Here is a 15,966-nt window from a genome sequence, read left to right as displayed (position 1 = left end):
ACCGCTGAGAATTGGCCATGCTTTGCTAAGCTTTCGTCTCACACCTACAATATGAAGGTTACAGTCTGAGAATAACAAGACGCGCAGCACTGTGCAGAGGAGAGAGCGGCGTGCTGCGTGTAATTTCATTTTACGTGACACCCTGCATTATCTCAAGTTCAGTCATACAAAGGAGGCGTCCCTGTGGAAGACCTTGATTTGGAGGTTGGGGAACAAAATGCTTTCAGTATTTTCTCCTGTTTTGACAATGAAGACATCCACACGAGCAGTGATACTGTTGAGATGATATATACTGATGCCAGCATGTGTGGTGCCATATGTTGTACTCAAAAGTAAAAAATGTGTTTTGTCCCAAAGTGACAATATGTGCCATGCCAGTGTGAAACATAGTCAGAAAAATGTGAAAATTATTTATATCAAGAGAAGAAACTCTCAGGGGGGCAGATTTAATGTGATCCTGCTCAGCTATAAACAAATCCTGGTATTCATTTCTCTAGAAGACACTCGCCAAAACAGGCAACCAATGGGGAAGCACACACACACACACACACACACACACACACACACACACACACATATCCAGTATCCAGTGCACATGTTCATACACAGCATCACTTCCTGCAGTGACAACCTGACAGTTCACGACCAAAGGCCAAAAACTGAGAGGAATATTTGACTTGACAGTCCATGCTGAGGCAATTTTCCAACATGGATGAACAACAAAGTTCTATTGTACTCGATTCTGCGCTGCATTGATTAATTCTTGTCTAACTACTCATCATTTATACAGCTAAAGATTCCCCTCCAACGTAAAACAAAAAGCAAGCTCTAAAACAAAACAGAGGAAAGAGGTTAGTAAACCCATCCACCCCTCCTGTAGTACTATGATATATACTGTTTCCTAGCCTGGTTCGAGTCTGCATTGAGGCCTCTTCATGAGTAATGTGTGGTGGGTGTGAGCTCAGAGGGGTCGGCAGCCAACGTGCAGTCCCCTCAAAGCTACTTTTGTGATGTTGCTGGCTTGAGCACTCACGCCAGGCCTGGGCAGAGGAGGAGGGATGGGGAAGGGGGCTAGCAGAGGCTCTGTGAACAGGGAAGAGAGGGTGCATGTAACTGTGGCCAATTATATAACTATAGAGGCACTGCAGTTGTCACACATCCAGAAATCATGTCTGTTTGAGTTAAAAGGGCATAAAGATATTTCTGACTCTTAGCATCTTCTGTGAGTGCAACAGTGTACAGTTTAGGTTTTGTTTTTTTTTTATTTAAATTAATTCAGAAATGAATGTGGGAATTATTGAAATGGCATAAATCATGTAGAAAGAGGGACATGATCAAAACATGGCAGTCATGTTATATATGTCGTATATACAGTTCAGTAGCCAGCAGTCATACAAGCTTAGCACAGCAGTGTTAACTAGCGAGCTGATTCTCCTTTGTATCTGTTATTCTAACCCTTTATTTGTATAGCACTTTGTAGAACAAATTGCTAAGAAGACAAACACATGCCAGGACACTAAAACAAATCATTAAGACAACACAAACACAAATAGGTCTGCTGATCCAGAAAAAGAACCCAAATCAAAAGACTCAAAAGAGCCTGTAAACAGATCACGAAATGCAGAAAAGCAAGTTCATAAAAAAATTTGTTTTCAGTAACTTGCGGATCTTCCAGGGACCTTGACAGCAAATGTAGAGTCTCCTTTAGTCATGTTTAGTTTTAACTCTAAACCCAGGAATTTCTGGCATTTCTCAGGATCTAAGGTTGAGTGCAGGTTGGTGTGGGAACAAAAGCTCACGAAAGTACAGCAGAGTCAGAATGCAGAGAACTTTAAAAGTAAAACATTAAAGCCCCTAAAAAATGTGGTTTCAAAACCAAAATGTTCCTGTTATATTAAATATATGTGACTAAATGTAGCACATTTGATGTTAAAGTTGGAAGAAAAACATCCTAAAGTATGATTTGTCAAACAAATCTCAAACTGAGCCGATCTACAGTAACTTTTCTAAGTAACAGGCTTTTAAATCGGTTCTGAAATCAATTGGTGGACAATGCCAGAGTCTATGTGATCTGTTGTTCCATAACACGATCTAAGCCTGTAACACTATTATGTAGGGGGCTTATTATTAGCAGATAGCTGCTAATTAGGCCTGCAGTATATTAGCTGGTGCTCATATCAGACAGGTTTCCAACCACACTCTGAGGATGTGTTGGAGAAACAAAATATATGAATACAAGTTAAAAACCAAGAAAGAGCAATAAAAAGTACCCAAAATCCAACATGTAGAGACACAATCATCCTTTCAAATCCACAGCTGCACAGCTAAAACCCTCCAACATGGCCGACAGACTTGCATCACCTAAAGACCCTGTGGCTTGTTTGTAGCTTTTAGTTTACCTTCTCTCTCAGACTCCTTCTGTGTGTGTGTGTGTGTGTGTGTGTGTGAGAGAGAGAGAGAGCTGTAAGCCCAGGGAGGGGAAGAGGGAGAGCCATGTAGAAGAAGATGTATGTAAACCCATTTCCAAACAAATGGGCCTGACTGCACGGCAACAGGGAGAGGTGCCATAAGCGTCCGGCGTGCATAATGCCCGCATGAATCAAGACTTTCCGGCTGCTGAACGTGACCACACAAGCTCGTGTATGAATAGCACATGTCACCCGCGGTCGCATATCATCAACAACACCCGCCGACCCCAACAGCAAAGCCCCATTCTGAAGTTGAGAGTCACCGATCATTGTTATAGACGTCTTGAAGCTGGAGCTAGCTAGTTGTACTCAGTCAGTCATACATGTTTATGTGGTGTGTGTAATGGAGACGCAGTACAGTTTAATACAGCTGTCAAAGTGTGAGGACATACGGGAGCCTTTTAAAGAAAAGTGTGTTTGCAAGTTTTAGCTCCTTAATTTCAACTTCATGTATATTTTTGATGTTGCTTTAAATGGATTCTGTACAGTTTTCGACCACAGAATCTATTTTTCTACTCTTTCATCGACTTTCATACAATTTTACATAGTAAGAAAAAGCTCTTGAATGTAACAGTTGCTATACTTTATATTCAGACTAATTCTCTTACTGTTCTTGATAGTCCTGAGGAGTTGCTTTAAAAAAAAAAAAAAGTTTAACAGCAAGTGTATCTAGGATAATTATACCTAAAAAGCATAATGAACTTCAGAGACTATAACAGTAATGTAAGTTCTAATAGTCAAGCTACATTCACACACTGACACTTTTCTGTTATTGCCTTGTAAATACTGATTTTGGCGTTTACATCGCTCAGTGTTCACATCCTTTAATTTCCACTCCATCCACCCTGCGCTCGTCCCATTAGAGCTGTAGATTTTCTGCTCATTTGCTAAGCATCATGGATCATCACACAGATGCCTATCTCTCTGTACGCGTCACACCTTCACCTCGACACGTGTATTTAATGAACAAATAAACGCACAGGCAGGATAAACCTGCAGCTTTCTGTGCAGATGTAGGTACGCTGTGTGCAGCCTCACAGATACTCTGGACACCACTGAGGCCGTGTGTATTCCTCTGTGTACACACAAAATACTAAAAGTACACATTTAGTTAATGTATTGTACACAGAGCAGGCAGATTTCTTTCACCCCGAGGCCAGGTTCAGAGTCAGGGCCCCACTCATACACCCTAGCAGATATAGTGTCTACAAACATGCAACTGTGTTTGCGTGCGTATGTGGTTTTGTGTGTGTGTGTGTGTGTGTGTGTGTGTGTGTGTGTGTGTGTGTGTGTGTGTGTGTGTGTGTGTGTTCCTGGGGGTGGCATGGTTGCCTCCAATCCAACGCAGCGAGGCCATTATTTATCCCTGATTGGGGCTAGAGCAGGAGTGTTGAATTTGTGCTACAATGCGGCGTCCATAAAGACAAAGAGACGACATTTCCTCCCCATTTTCCTCATGAATATCAAAGACAGAGAGGCAGTGCCACCGCCACCACCACAACAACACATAAGGAAAAATTACAGCCCTATTATTTTATTTGCATTACCTGTAATAGGCAGCATATTGGGTGCTGTATTTATTGCCTTATCAGCACCGGCTTGGCTGTAAACATTTGCTGATTTATTAGCCATCTGGGCTTTGCCCAAACATCACACGTAATTACTTAGCAAATAGTGCAAAGACGGTATCAGGAATTTTTAGTTGTTTTTTTACCACTTTGTGGGTTTTGCAGTGGATTGACCAGACTTAGCAGAGAGAGAGAGAGCAGGCAGCTTTGGTGTTGGAGGTTGATGTGTCTATCACAGATGGGGGATCTTAGAGGGGCTAGTTTTTCCTGTTGCAGGCTCGGACCCAGACGTGCGTATAGTCTCGACAGGGAATCAGAGATGGCTGTTATTTGTACAGCTCTATATCCAGTCACTTCTATCAGGGATGTGGTTAGTGTTGTTTTTTTTTTTTTCTCTACCTGAGCGCCCGCTTCCATCCAATTATGTTGTTTGTCTTCTCAAAGGCCCGAACACCTCTAGTTTTTCAGCCCCCTCCCTCCCTCCCGCTCTTCCACACACTGTTCCACAAAGTTAGATAGAACTAGATCCATTAAGTTGGTGAAATGAGTAAAAAAAAAGTGCCACAGAGGGCTACCCTAGGTGCGTCCATTCTTCTGTTATCCAATTTTACTGGGATTTGGAGTGATTTGCGCCTGGCCCCCCGAGGGAAATAAATACTTTGATTAATGTAATCCTGGGCAGGGTTGGTGCCACAAACCCCCTCTATCCTCAGGGAACGCCACTGTTTAACAAACAAAAACAAAAAGCTGAGTCTGTGGAGAGACATGCTCAGTGGCTACAAACCAAGCAGCTGAAGACTACTATAGATGTGATTTTCAGCAGATTTAGTTTATTTATTAATTACGCTACTTAATAAGACAATATCATTCCTGATTAGCCTGTGTAATAGCCCAATAGAACAGAACATACCAGTATGTCCGTCTTCTGATTTGCATACAGAATGATGTGGTTTGTTGTGGTGCTGCTGCTGCAGGTGGGGGTGTTTAGACGTGTGTGTCCATGCTGATGTGTTTTACATCTGTACGTCTGTGGGAGTTACACACAGTGAGAAGGAGGGATGTGCCCGAGACTGTGAGGTAACCGGCACCCAATGAGCAGTGGGTGAAGGGACTTGGGTGGGGGTGGAGTGAAGCTGAAGACTGACAGACAAAGCACTCCCTCCCCCTCACCCAAACACACACACACACACACACACGCCGTTTTCCTCTCTCCTCCACCTCTGTGACTCAGAAAGCTGCACTTCATCCTATCTGTCCCATCACTCACCTCCTCACCACTGCCTTTTTTCTGTGTGTGTGTGATGAGCAGGTCACATAAGATGAATCTTGTCCTCCCCCACGTTATTTTTTCAGAAATAACTAACCCCACTGCAACTGACCTTTACTTCCATATTGAATAACACCTGTTCAATTCTTTTAAAGTTAGCTGTTATTATAATGTGATTTATTTTAATCTGTTGCACATTCCCACTGCCCACAAATAAGAATTAAATACATTCTTGCTGCTCTGTAATAAATTATTTTACTATTTCATTTAATACCAAAACACACACACGGAAGAAATGATGAAATAAAAGCACCCACTTTCCAAACACCTGCCCTTTAAACTGCTTTTTGACACCACAGAACCCTATTTTAGGCCAAATAATGGCATCCCTATTGATTTCCAATCCACAGTCAATACCAGCTGTGCTGATCCATGTGTGAGCCAAGACTCTTGGTGAAATGGGCACTGAGCACCCCTGGAGAGTCTTGTGATAACACTAAACATATAATCTTTACCTGCATGTCAGCCCATTTGCCAGCAGCAGGCCCACAGCGCTGCACAGCAAATACACGCTAATTACTGACCCGCTTGGTGGAATACGAGCTGTATATAACTTTATATTGACATTTATTAATAGAATATTAATAAAGAGCCTCTTTCTCATTTGAATGGGTTGAGGAAAAAATCCCATTCATGTCTGAAATTAAAGGCATGTTTAATGCTCTGCGCTGATGTTCAGTGTAGCCCATTTAATTAACGGTATAGTAGCTGCATTATCATTTAAGTGCTCCAAGTTGGGTTCGGCTTTAAATCAACGTTTGGCCTGACGCGAGACACGCTCAGCGTATGTCGTTCCGGATTAGTGACTGGACCAAGGGGAAGAAAATAAATTATGAAGCCCATAGGCAATTTAAGTAGGCCATAATTAAAACGGCAGAAATTGCATCAATTTAATCAGAATATTGTGTCCAGGGCGCAGTGGATGCTACAGGCACCTGCACTGGGTTTACCCACCTTTTGAGGCTGACATAAATCTGAGCGTCAGGTGTCGTGAATTTATGGCTGCTGCAAAAAGTTGAATCAAAGTGATGAGACTATGAAGGTGTTTTATGAGGGAGAACAGATTAAAGGTTTTTGTTCATTTTGGTACTTCTGTCTTATGATGAGCGTCAAGTGGATCTTTCTACTTTAACACATTTGTTTGAATTAAATCGCCTTTAAAACAGCAGAAAGGACTCTGTCCTCACCTCCCATGGTTTTTTTTTACAGTCAGGCCCGTTATCTGTACACAGGCATGCATAAGAGTGATTTATTTAGCTTCTGATTGGGTAAATGCAAGTTCATGAAACCAGCTTGATGAATTATACAATCTACTCCTGGAGGAATAAATAAATGGCCTCCTGCTACCAATAACCGTCATTGTTACACCATGACAGAATGGCTGCATAATGCAGAGTAATAACGCGCAGTGCTGCTTTGATGCTTTGTTGTTGCTGGTAGTGGCGGTGCTGCTGCTGATGATGACGATGATGAAGAATAACTCTGCACAGTGCAACGCTAAATGGCCGGTCAAGCACGCAGAGAAATTGCAATGCACTAATTCCCGGGATGATTCATGAGTCTGGCCCAGCCCTCATTTGCTAATAATTCCTAAAGTCTCCGGTTAGTCATATGTTTCCACAAAGACCTGCTGGCTCAGACTTATGGCTTATAGGCTACTGCAGATGGCCACCGGCTTAAAACAGCGTGCAGGGCCTATCTAATCACAGACTATTTGCATATCAACTAGAGCTGCGCTGTCATTGATGCTACTGTCACCAGCTTGTACTGATCAATACGAGCATGTTTGCTCGCGCTGATGCTGATGGGGCAAGGTGGAATATGCGGAAATAAATGTGTGTGTATATGGTAATTGGCTGTGGGATTGATGAGTGGGACACAATTTATATTTGGGGTTTGATCCTCAGATTTGGACATACAACTTGTGTAGGAGCAGGACTTGTGTATCATTACTGTAGGTATAAAACAACTTCATGTGTACTCTATCACCGCATTACATTGTTTTTCTATTGGCCCTTAGAAATCTGTCCCTGTTCAGTCATTTTCCTCCTCTGGCCCAGCGATATCTTACATCCAGCCATCAATTCAGGCCTGATCTTGAAAGGTGGCCATAAAAACACCATAAGAACCCATCTATACACTGCAAAAATGTATAAGCATTTCATGAGTTTCATTTAGTATCCTGTCTCACCTCTTCAACGGTATGAGCTGTCACAGATCCACTGCCAGGTGGTTTCAAGTGCGCACAGTGCATCATGAGTCAGGCGGCTATTAAATCAAAACATTTCTTCAAAATACGATTAACGTAAAGTGCTTCGGTCTTATAAAACTAATTCCAGGAGAAAAACACAAACCCAGCTCACCGTTGTCAGATCTTTCATTTGTAAATAAAATCGAAAAAATAGTAAATAACATCGTAGAAAAATTCAAATGCTTCACAAAGGGCTTATTTTTGCAGTGTATACTTATTTACAGAATTTGCATCATGACTGAGCGCGACACCTGGCGGCAAATATGATTTTTTTGTTTCTGATGAAGCCAACAATGTGTCTCATCGTGACAGAAGAAAGACGTGGCCACAGCTTGTGACCTACAGGATTTAAAGGCTGCTCAGAGTAACGCGCCCCTCACTTCCTTTCTCTTTGCGCTGTAAATAATAATTTGGCACCACTGCCACACAGAAAGTACTGCGTTACTACTCAGCTGCGCATGGACAGATCTTATTTTAAATCATCGCGAGAATTTGGTTGGTTCTGTAACTCAGTTATCAACAAAGTCATCGTAAAACTAAAGTAACATTTCCACTCAGATAAAGTAAAACCAACACTTTGACAAGAATCCACTGTGTTGAAAACTGCACCGGAGTCAAACAGGATGGTGGTTTTTCGTGAATTCGCCTAAAAAGACCAAAAAGCAGTAAAAGCAGAATAATTGCTCGTTCTTGCTCCTTTCATTCATGAAGTAACAGCGTTACTGTAACGCGTTACCGACCCCGGTGCTTCTGGCCCCGGACACCGAGGCTCTTTTCATCTCGACTCCAGTGCACAAACATACAGCTTAATGCGACTAGTGTTCCCCCCTTTTATTGGGCTCACCATGGCTACCAAGTGCTGGGTTCAGAAATGCACTCCCCATCAATGAAGGAAAAAAGAGTTAACCCGTGAGAAAAAATAACCCTTTAGCAAAGTATAGCAAAACCAAACGACTTCTCCACAGATGCTGTTAATGTGTGATAGCGCCTCAGTGATGGACTTTGTCACCGACACTGAAATGATAAGTTGTCTGCTGTTAAATGATTGTGACCGTGTCGCTTTTGAATCCGCACATTTTGTGGGAAAATCAGTCGTTTTTAGTTTGACTTTTTCAGGACTTTTCTAGTTCTTTGCTCCTTGGAACGGCTCCAAAACAAAACCAGAAAAACTAAAGAGCAGAGCAGAGCGGTCCGCATTAATTCAAATCCAGGCTATTTCTAAGCAATCATAGGGTTTGTCTGATGAGTGCAGTTTAGGACCGAGCTGTGGTCGCCAGGCTGCTGCATATAAACTTTAAACAAACTTTGCAGCAGTGAGATCGATTTATATTAAACGATTTCATATTGCACTTGCCTACGCGATCCCTCTGGAGGATTCAACCGAGGAGTCTCTCTCACTCGCTCTCTCTCTCTCTCCCCTTCTCTCCCTGCTTAAAATGTGATTGATTGCACTTTTCTCCGGTGGACATTCACTACAAAACAGCACAGCTTATCCATCTGTCCGCTATTTCTATAAAAAGCAAAAAGGCTGCGGCGCACAAGCAAACAGCAGCGCGTTTATTGATTTTTACGCATTCAGGATAAAGGCAAGGGACACGCATTAGCAGTTCGTTTTTAAATATAAATTACAGAGAATATGACTGCAGATCGGCGAAGAAGTAGGCTGAGATATCATTTAAAACAGCGACCAGTCTATAAGGAAGCACATTACAGCTACAGTGGAGCAATGCGCGACATGAAGATAAACTCTTAACATTCCTCAAGCGAAAAAAGAAATCCGCATAGATAATTGTTGACTTACCTTTAATGCAAGAAAAGGGAAATAGCTTGAGATTGTTCATAAGGAGCCTGTAAATGGTTATCTCTCCTTCCTACGACTCGGTGCTCCCTAAGATTTTCTTTCCTCTGCCTCAACTGAGCAGGAGCACTCCTCGGCTCCCGCTATTATTTTCACTAAAATATATGAAAATTTATGCAAATGAAAATCAGCACTAACTGTTCGTCTCTTGTTATACTTGGGGATGATTTTTTTTCCTCTCCCCCCTTTCTTTCTTTTTTTGCATACAAAATAAATGAACTCCCCCAGCAGGGAACTTGGGGACCTTTTTATAATAAGCAAATAAATAATAAACACATCATATATCAGAGAGGAGTGTTTATTTTTATCGGTGCACGGTGATTTCGGGGGAACATTTGTGAAATGCCTTTTTGACTCTCTCTTTATATACATTATAGTATATATTTTGGATTTGGAGAGGGTTTCGTATGTGCCCTTGGTGTCCCGTTTCTGCTGGCCGCCTGAGACATCCTTTCAAAGCGTGCAATGTGGATTGAACAGCAGTAATTTAGACAGAAATCCTCACTGTATATTAATGAATAGAGGGCCCCATGGCTCTGGCCCATAGCCTGCCTATTCAATGTAAACAAATCCACGAGGCTCCCTCAGTTTTGAGCCCAGTCCAAATTAAGTCTACTGGGAAGAGAAGAAGAAGGGGGGCACTGGCATGGCGCACACAGCTACTCCAGCGCCTTACATTTGCCCTTAAATCCCTTTTGTAATAAAATCTTTGCGTCATCTTTGATTTGGGAGCTTCTGTGGGTTGTTTGAGGTCAACGCCCGACATGTGCTTAAAACGTACATACAAAATACAGCTAATCCTGTCAGAAAATCACCTGCCACAGGCCTTGTTCCAGCCAGGTGGACTCAGCAGGGTGCACACACCCTAAACTCAACCAGTGGGTGCGGTGGGAGCTGTGTATCTGCCACTTACTTACTGCGGCACCCATGGGTGCGTCCATAGGCACAGGGGGATCCCACGCACAAACAAAGGCCCCATTGATCTCCGAGGTTTAGTGGTCATCTTAAGGGCCATATCTCTGGATTTTTTTTTATAAGCAGACGCTTCCAGCCCTGCCGCCCCACACGCACAAATCCCCAAGGACTGCTCAATTTGCCCTTGTTGTGGTTGCCACTTTCTCCTTCACTGTGCTTCAGTGAGGTTGCCTGTGCGCGGCGTTTCCGCATGGAAGCATCCCCGCAACCTTTGTGCGTTAACTCCTGAGGAGCCGAGGCGCAAGGCTGCACAGTCCCTTTTCTGCACCCCAGTCGTGGCATTCGCTTGTTCTGGTTCTCGCGTGTTTTACATACGTGCATGCTGCTCTGATAACACGCAGTTTGATGAGTTTATAAAAATGACGACGTGTAATTAGCTCTACTTGGTAGCAGTTTCCATCTCATTTCAACACCCCATGCACCTCGTGCAGGCTTCTAGGTTAATAACAAGATAGAATATGCCCTTTTTTTTTATTCTAGGGCTTTTCTGTCTTTTCATGGGTGGCCCAGAGGGAATTAAGTCCAATCTATGCAGCATTGATGCTGTATTCTATTACATAATCAGTTCAGGGGACCACATAATTATTATTGTTACCACCAGATCTTATAATGTCAAACGCGAGCACGTTTTGAATAAAAGCCTCGAGTTGGTCGTGAAGATGTTTGTAACAATAACAGAAGATAAAACTCCACAGTGTTTATCGGTGTTTTGGAGCTGACATACATCTTGATAACATGTATAGGAAACTGTCCTGAAGCTTTAAGGTTTTCTGAAAACAGCAAAGTCCTGCCCTGGTTTGACTCACGATGATCACACACTGGAGGTCACACTCCATCGACCTCCTCACCCCTGTTTGTGCGCTAATATTTCTGTACTGTTTACTACCAAGTTGTATTCCCCGTTTTGTTTGGACTGCAATTAAAAATCAGCCAATCGGAACGGCCGGAAGGAGGGCTCGTGCGCCCGGAGCAAGGCTGGCAAGACCTGCCAATCACACTCCGGGTAACCAATGAACGGGGACGCACGGGGTAAACATCCGCGCGTCGTCGGACTTGGAAGGGGGCGGGACTACACGGCCTGTCAGGGAGGGAGAGAGAGAGAGAGCGAGGTAGAGAAAGAGGTGGAGAGAGAGAACAAGCGAATGAGAGAAGAGGCTCGCGAGCAGCGCCGTGCACTGTTATACTGGATTGTACTTCAACGGGAGTTTGCGGTTTGGCAGGTTTATATACATCAAAACAGAACAAAGAGACAGGCTCTACAGTGCTATAAAAGAAGACAGAGAAAAGAATAAAGCGAGGGGAGAAATTTCGGCGACTGAATTACAAAAGAACTGAGGACACTCTGCTAATGTTTTTCACATCCAAAGGGGACATAAACTGGGACTTTGTACATTGTGGAGAATTTGCGAGGCTTTTTGTTTTTCGCGAGCACCAAAAGTTTGTTTGGGACAAGGCTTTTTCCCTGTATATTTGAATTTTAATGCTCACTGTTTCATCCAAGTGCAAAACTTTCCAAACGGACTGCACATGGTTTCAAAGGGCTTTTGAAAATCCTGGAATTTTATTCGTCGATATCTATGTAGAACTGTTTGAAGTAGACTGTTGTAAATACATGCGGAATTTATTTAGTTTTCTGGCACCGTTTTTGAAGCTTTTTGGTGTTTTTACGCACGTCGATGGTGTTTGCCAAAAAAACTACCAGTACTTTTAAAGTTTGAATAATTCATGAGATACAATTTGCCTGCTCGAAAGAAGTGACTGTAAAAAGGGAGGGGGGTTATCCACAAACATATTCATAAGGGTTGACGGAATGGCCACCGCGGCTTCCAATCCTTATCTGCCCAGCAATAGCATCTTATCGTCCGGCTCCATCGTGCACTCTGACTCCGGAGGTGGTGGCATGCAGCCGGGCAGTGCTGCGGTTACCTCGGGGTCTGGGGGGTACAGGGGAGACCCCTCGGTCAAGATGGTACAGAGTGACTTTATGCAAGGCGCAATGGCAGCGAGCAACGGGGGACACATGCTGAGCCATGCCCATCAGTGGGTGACATCCCTCCCACACGCTGCAGCGGCCGCAGCAGCAGCCGCTGTGGCTGCAGCTGAAGCCGGATCGCCCTGGTCGTCGAGTCCCGTCGGGATGACTGGCAGCCCGCAGCAGCAGGACGTGAAAAACTCCGGCAGAGACGATCTGCACACGGGCACCGCGCTGCACCACAGGCCCCCTCACTTAGCTCCTCACCAGACTCACGCCGGGGCTTGGGGGAGCACGACTGCAGCTCACATTAACTCCATATCCGGGGGGCAGCAGCAGCAGCAGTCGCTGATCTACTCCCAGCCGGGGGGGTTCACTGTGAACGGGATGCTGAGTCCGGGAAGCCAGAGCCTGGTGCACCCGAGCTTAGTGAGGGGGGACACCCCGGATCTGGACCACGGCAGCCACCACCACCATCATCACCACCAGCATCCGCATCACCAGCACCACGGCGGCGTCAACAGCCACGACCCGCACTCGGACGACGACACGCCGACCTCGGACGACCTGGAACAGTTCGCCAAGCAGTTCAAACAGCGAAGGATCAAACTGGGCTTTACGCAGGCGGACGTCGGCTTGGCTTTGGGCACGCTGTATGGGAACGTTTTCTCTCAGACAACCATTTGCAGATTCGAGGCTCTGCAGCTCAGCTTCAAAAACATGTGCAAGCTCAAGCCTTTGTTAAACAAGTGGCTTGAGGAGGCCGACTCGTCCACCGGCAGCCCCACCAGCATCGACAAGATCGCGGCGCAGGGGAGGAAGCGAAAGAAGCGCACATCCATCGAAGTGAGCGTCAAGGGGGCTTTGGAGAGCCACTTCCTAAAATGCCCCAAGCCCTCGGCCCAGGAGATCAGCAGCCTGGCGGACAACTTGCAGCTGGAGAAAGAGGTGGTTAGAGTGTGGTTTTGCAATAGGAGACAGAAGGAAAAACGGATGACGCCCCCAGGAGTGGCACAGACGCCGGAGGATGTGTACTCTCAGGTCGGCAATGTGAGTGCAGAAACACCGCCCCCCTCCATGGACTGCAAAAGAATGTTCAGTGAAACATAGAACAGCACACAAGAATATTTTATATGAAATTAAACTGATTAAAAACATACAGACTATCGCCAAGATAGCCAAATTTTTTGATACTGTGATTGTGAGGGAATATGAATGAGACTCCAAATGTGTTATCTATTTTTCACCAGAAAAAAGAAAGAGAAAAAAACAGCAACCTTTCCCTTCTTCCTCCCAACCCCCTCAGAAAACGCACCGTTAACCTTCTTCCAGGCCCAGAAATGTCTTAACCTAAAAGGTTCCTTCTGCTTTTTTCTTTCAGGGGCATTTTTTAGTAGATTACTTAAAAGATGCAAGTGAGGCGAACGACCAGAGGGTGACAACTACAAGTTCATTCCACCAGGTAATTTTGGCGCATTAAAACACACCAAGAGGAAACCAAGTATTGTTTTTCTTTTTTTACTCCCCTACTCCAAAAATGTCCCTCTTCATTATCCTGTGTTTGATTGAAGAAACAAAGGAGCAGGCATTTTGTATATTTAGAAATGAACCGCCTCCCCCCGTTCAAACAATAACAGAGGAAAAACTGCAACAACACGAAGAAGAGTGACATCCACGAAGCTTCCGTCATAATTCACAACGATTTGATTTTCTGAGGTGGACTGCGTGGTTTCATTTACACACACACATGCACACACACATACGGAGGATTAGGGATTTTTTGTCGGGTTGAGGCCCTGATGAAAGAAAAGACAACCAGGACCAGGACTGTCCCCGCCTGATCTCAAAGATCACCTTCTTTTTTCTTTCACGTGGGGGTTTTATTATTATTATTTAACGGACTTGGACACCGTGAGTGGATTTTTTCTTTTTCTTTTTCAGCGAATAGAGAATAAGACATTTGAAAAGACTTGAGTTGCACTTATTTGAGAAAAAATCTGAAAATCTGTTGCCAAGTGTGACTGAGTGGGTGCTGTGGATATACTATTAATGCTGCCCTTTCTAAGCAGTATTCTTTGGTAGGTTTTAATAACAAAACTCTGTAAAGCCGGCAATATAGATCACTAGATCAGATACTGATCTGAGTTATTTACTTTATATTTTTCATCAGAATGACTTGTTTTAATATTTTATTCGGAATACATATGAATTATTCCAAACGGTAATTTATTTTCCCCCAGGAACTTGTGTAAGATGCTTTCCCCTTCTTGTGTTATTTTAATTTTTTCTTATATTTTGGTTGTTGCCCTTATTTGTTTAATTTTGTATTATTGTTTCTAAAGGAGCACAAATCACCATAAGCTGACATTGACCGTTGTTAGGTAATAAGGGTATATTTTGATGTGATCATTTGATTGTAATTTAATTTCAGTAGTGGTTCCGTACGAGCTGATTGAGACACAATAAATTTCTTAGAATGAAATGCAGTCATCTTGTGTTTTGAAGTTTATATTGTTCCCGTGTATGTGGCTGGTCTTTGGAAGAGGAATGACCCTGTGTGCTATTTTTGCATGCACAGCAGCAGAAGCTAATGAGGAAAATGGTGGACTAGCTAATAATAACCTCCCTTAGAATAACGCAGAACAAAGTCTCTGTGCAATGAAAACAGTCAGCTATTACAACTGAAATCTGATTAGTATTATTATTTTTTGTATTTACTAAAATAGAAATACGACAGGCTGGAGTATTAATGTCTCGTTTTCCGTATATAGAGCCCATCAGGTCCGAGGTTACAGCCTCTTATATAATAAATGTCGTTACTATCATCCTCTAACTGTATGTTGCCATTTCAGTGAAACGTCGCGGTCAGTTGCAGGCCTGCACAATGGCTCGTCTGTTTGTTTACATCTGCTGCCTCTTCAGGCCTTGGGCAAAAAGCAGAAGCCCAGAGCTCGGGCTGCAGGATGGAAACGATGCGAGGCTGAATTTAGATTTGGGGGAATAAATGGAGAACATGGCCATTTGGTAGAGAAGTCCAGTTCAAACAGACAGCAGGCAGACACGTCTATACTGTATTAGGTTTGATGTATGAGCGTCCACATGTCCTGACTGCATGTTATGTAATATTTACGGTACAGTCCAGATCCTGCGTCACATAAACACATATTTAGTAGAATCATTAAGCGGCTCTGTGAGCGCTTTGCTAACGCGCTCGCCAACAAAAAGTCTAATCTGCAAAATAACTGAGAAAATAATTCATTGAACTCACAGAACTGGGTCTCAAGCTGGTTCCGTGCAACATTATGAATGACTGCCAAAAAAAAAAAGTGGTGTGTAATGCTTCATGTAACCCCGTCCACATTCACAGAACCGGCACCGCTCGCCAGGTGTGTTTTCCAGGTGAGCGGACATGTTGCTTTAGGATCCGGGGCAGTGGGTCAGAGGGCTTATTGATTGTGTCTGTCCAGCGCTGAGCCCACAGGCTGAGCCTCTGACAGCAGGTACTGAGGAAGAAGCAGTGGAGTGAGGGTTGACATGTCGGAGTGCT

The 15,966-nt window shown here is 43.8% G+C and overlaps 1 protein-coding gene across 1 annotated transcript; it reads left to right on the top strand.

Annotated features, from left to right (window-relative positions):
• Nucleotides 1-11,636: 11,636 nt before the first annotated feature.
• pou3f3b (POU class 3 homeobox 3b) lies at nucleotides 11,637-14,901 on the top strand. Its single transcript, XM_026302254.2, has 2 exons — nucleotides 11,637-13,469; nucleotides 13,801-14,901. The coding sequence occupies exons 1-2, from the start codon at nucleotides 12,258-12,260 to the stop codon at nucleotides 13,897-13,899; spliced, it is 1,311 nt and encodes a 436-aa protein (XP_026158039.1). The 5' UTR covers nucleotides 11,637-12,257; the 3' UTR covers nucleotides 13,900-14,901.
• Nucleotides 14,902-15,966: the final 1,065 nt, after the last annotated feature.

Source organism: Mastacembelus armatus, chromosome 2, assembly GCF_900324485.2.
Source record: "Mastacembelus armatus chromosome 2, fMasArm1.2, whole genome shotgun sequence".
In the NCBI taxonomy this organism is placed as follows: Eukaryota; Metazoa; Chordata; class Actinopteri; order Synbranchiformes; family Mastacembelidae; genus Mastacembelus; species Mastacembelus armatus.
The sequence above is the reverse complement of the archived record's forward strand: the minus strand, read 5'-3'. Positions and strand labels throughout refer to the sequence as shown.

Bases quoted from the DNA above. Each gene is read 5' to 3' on its own strand.
- pou3f3b (XM_026302254.2), top strand. From the start codon at position 12,258: ATGGCCACCGCGGCTTCCAATCCTTATCTGCCCAGCAATAGCATCTTA. The intron at 13,470-13,800 runs GTGAGTGCAGAA...TTTTTCTTTCAG, and splicing joins TGTACTCTCAGGTCGGCAAT to GGGCATTTTTTAGTAGATTA.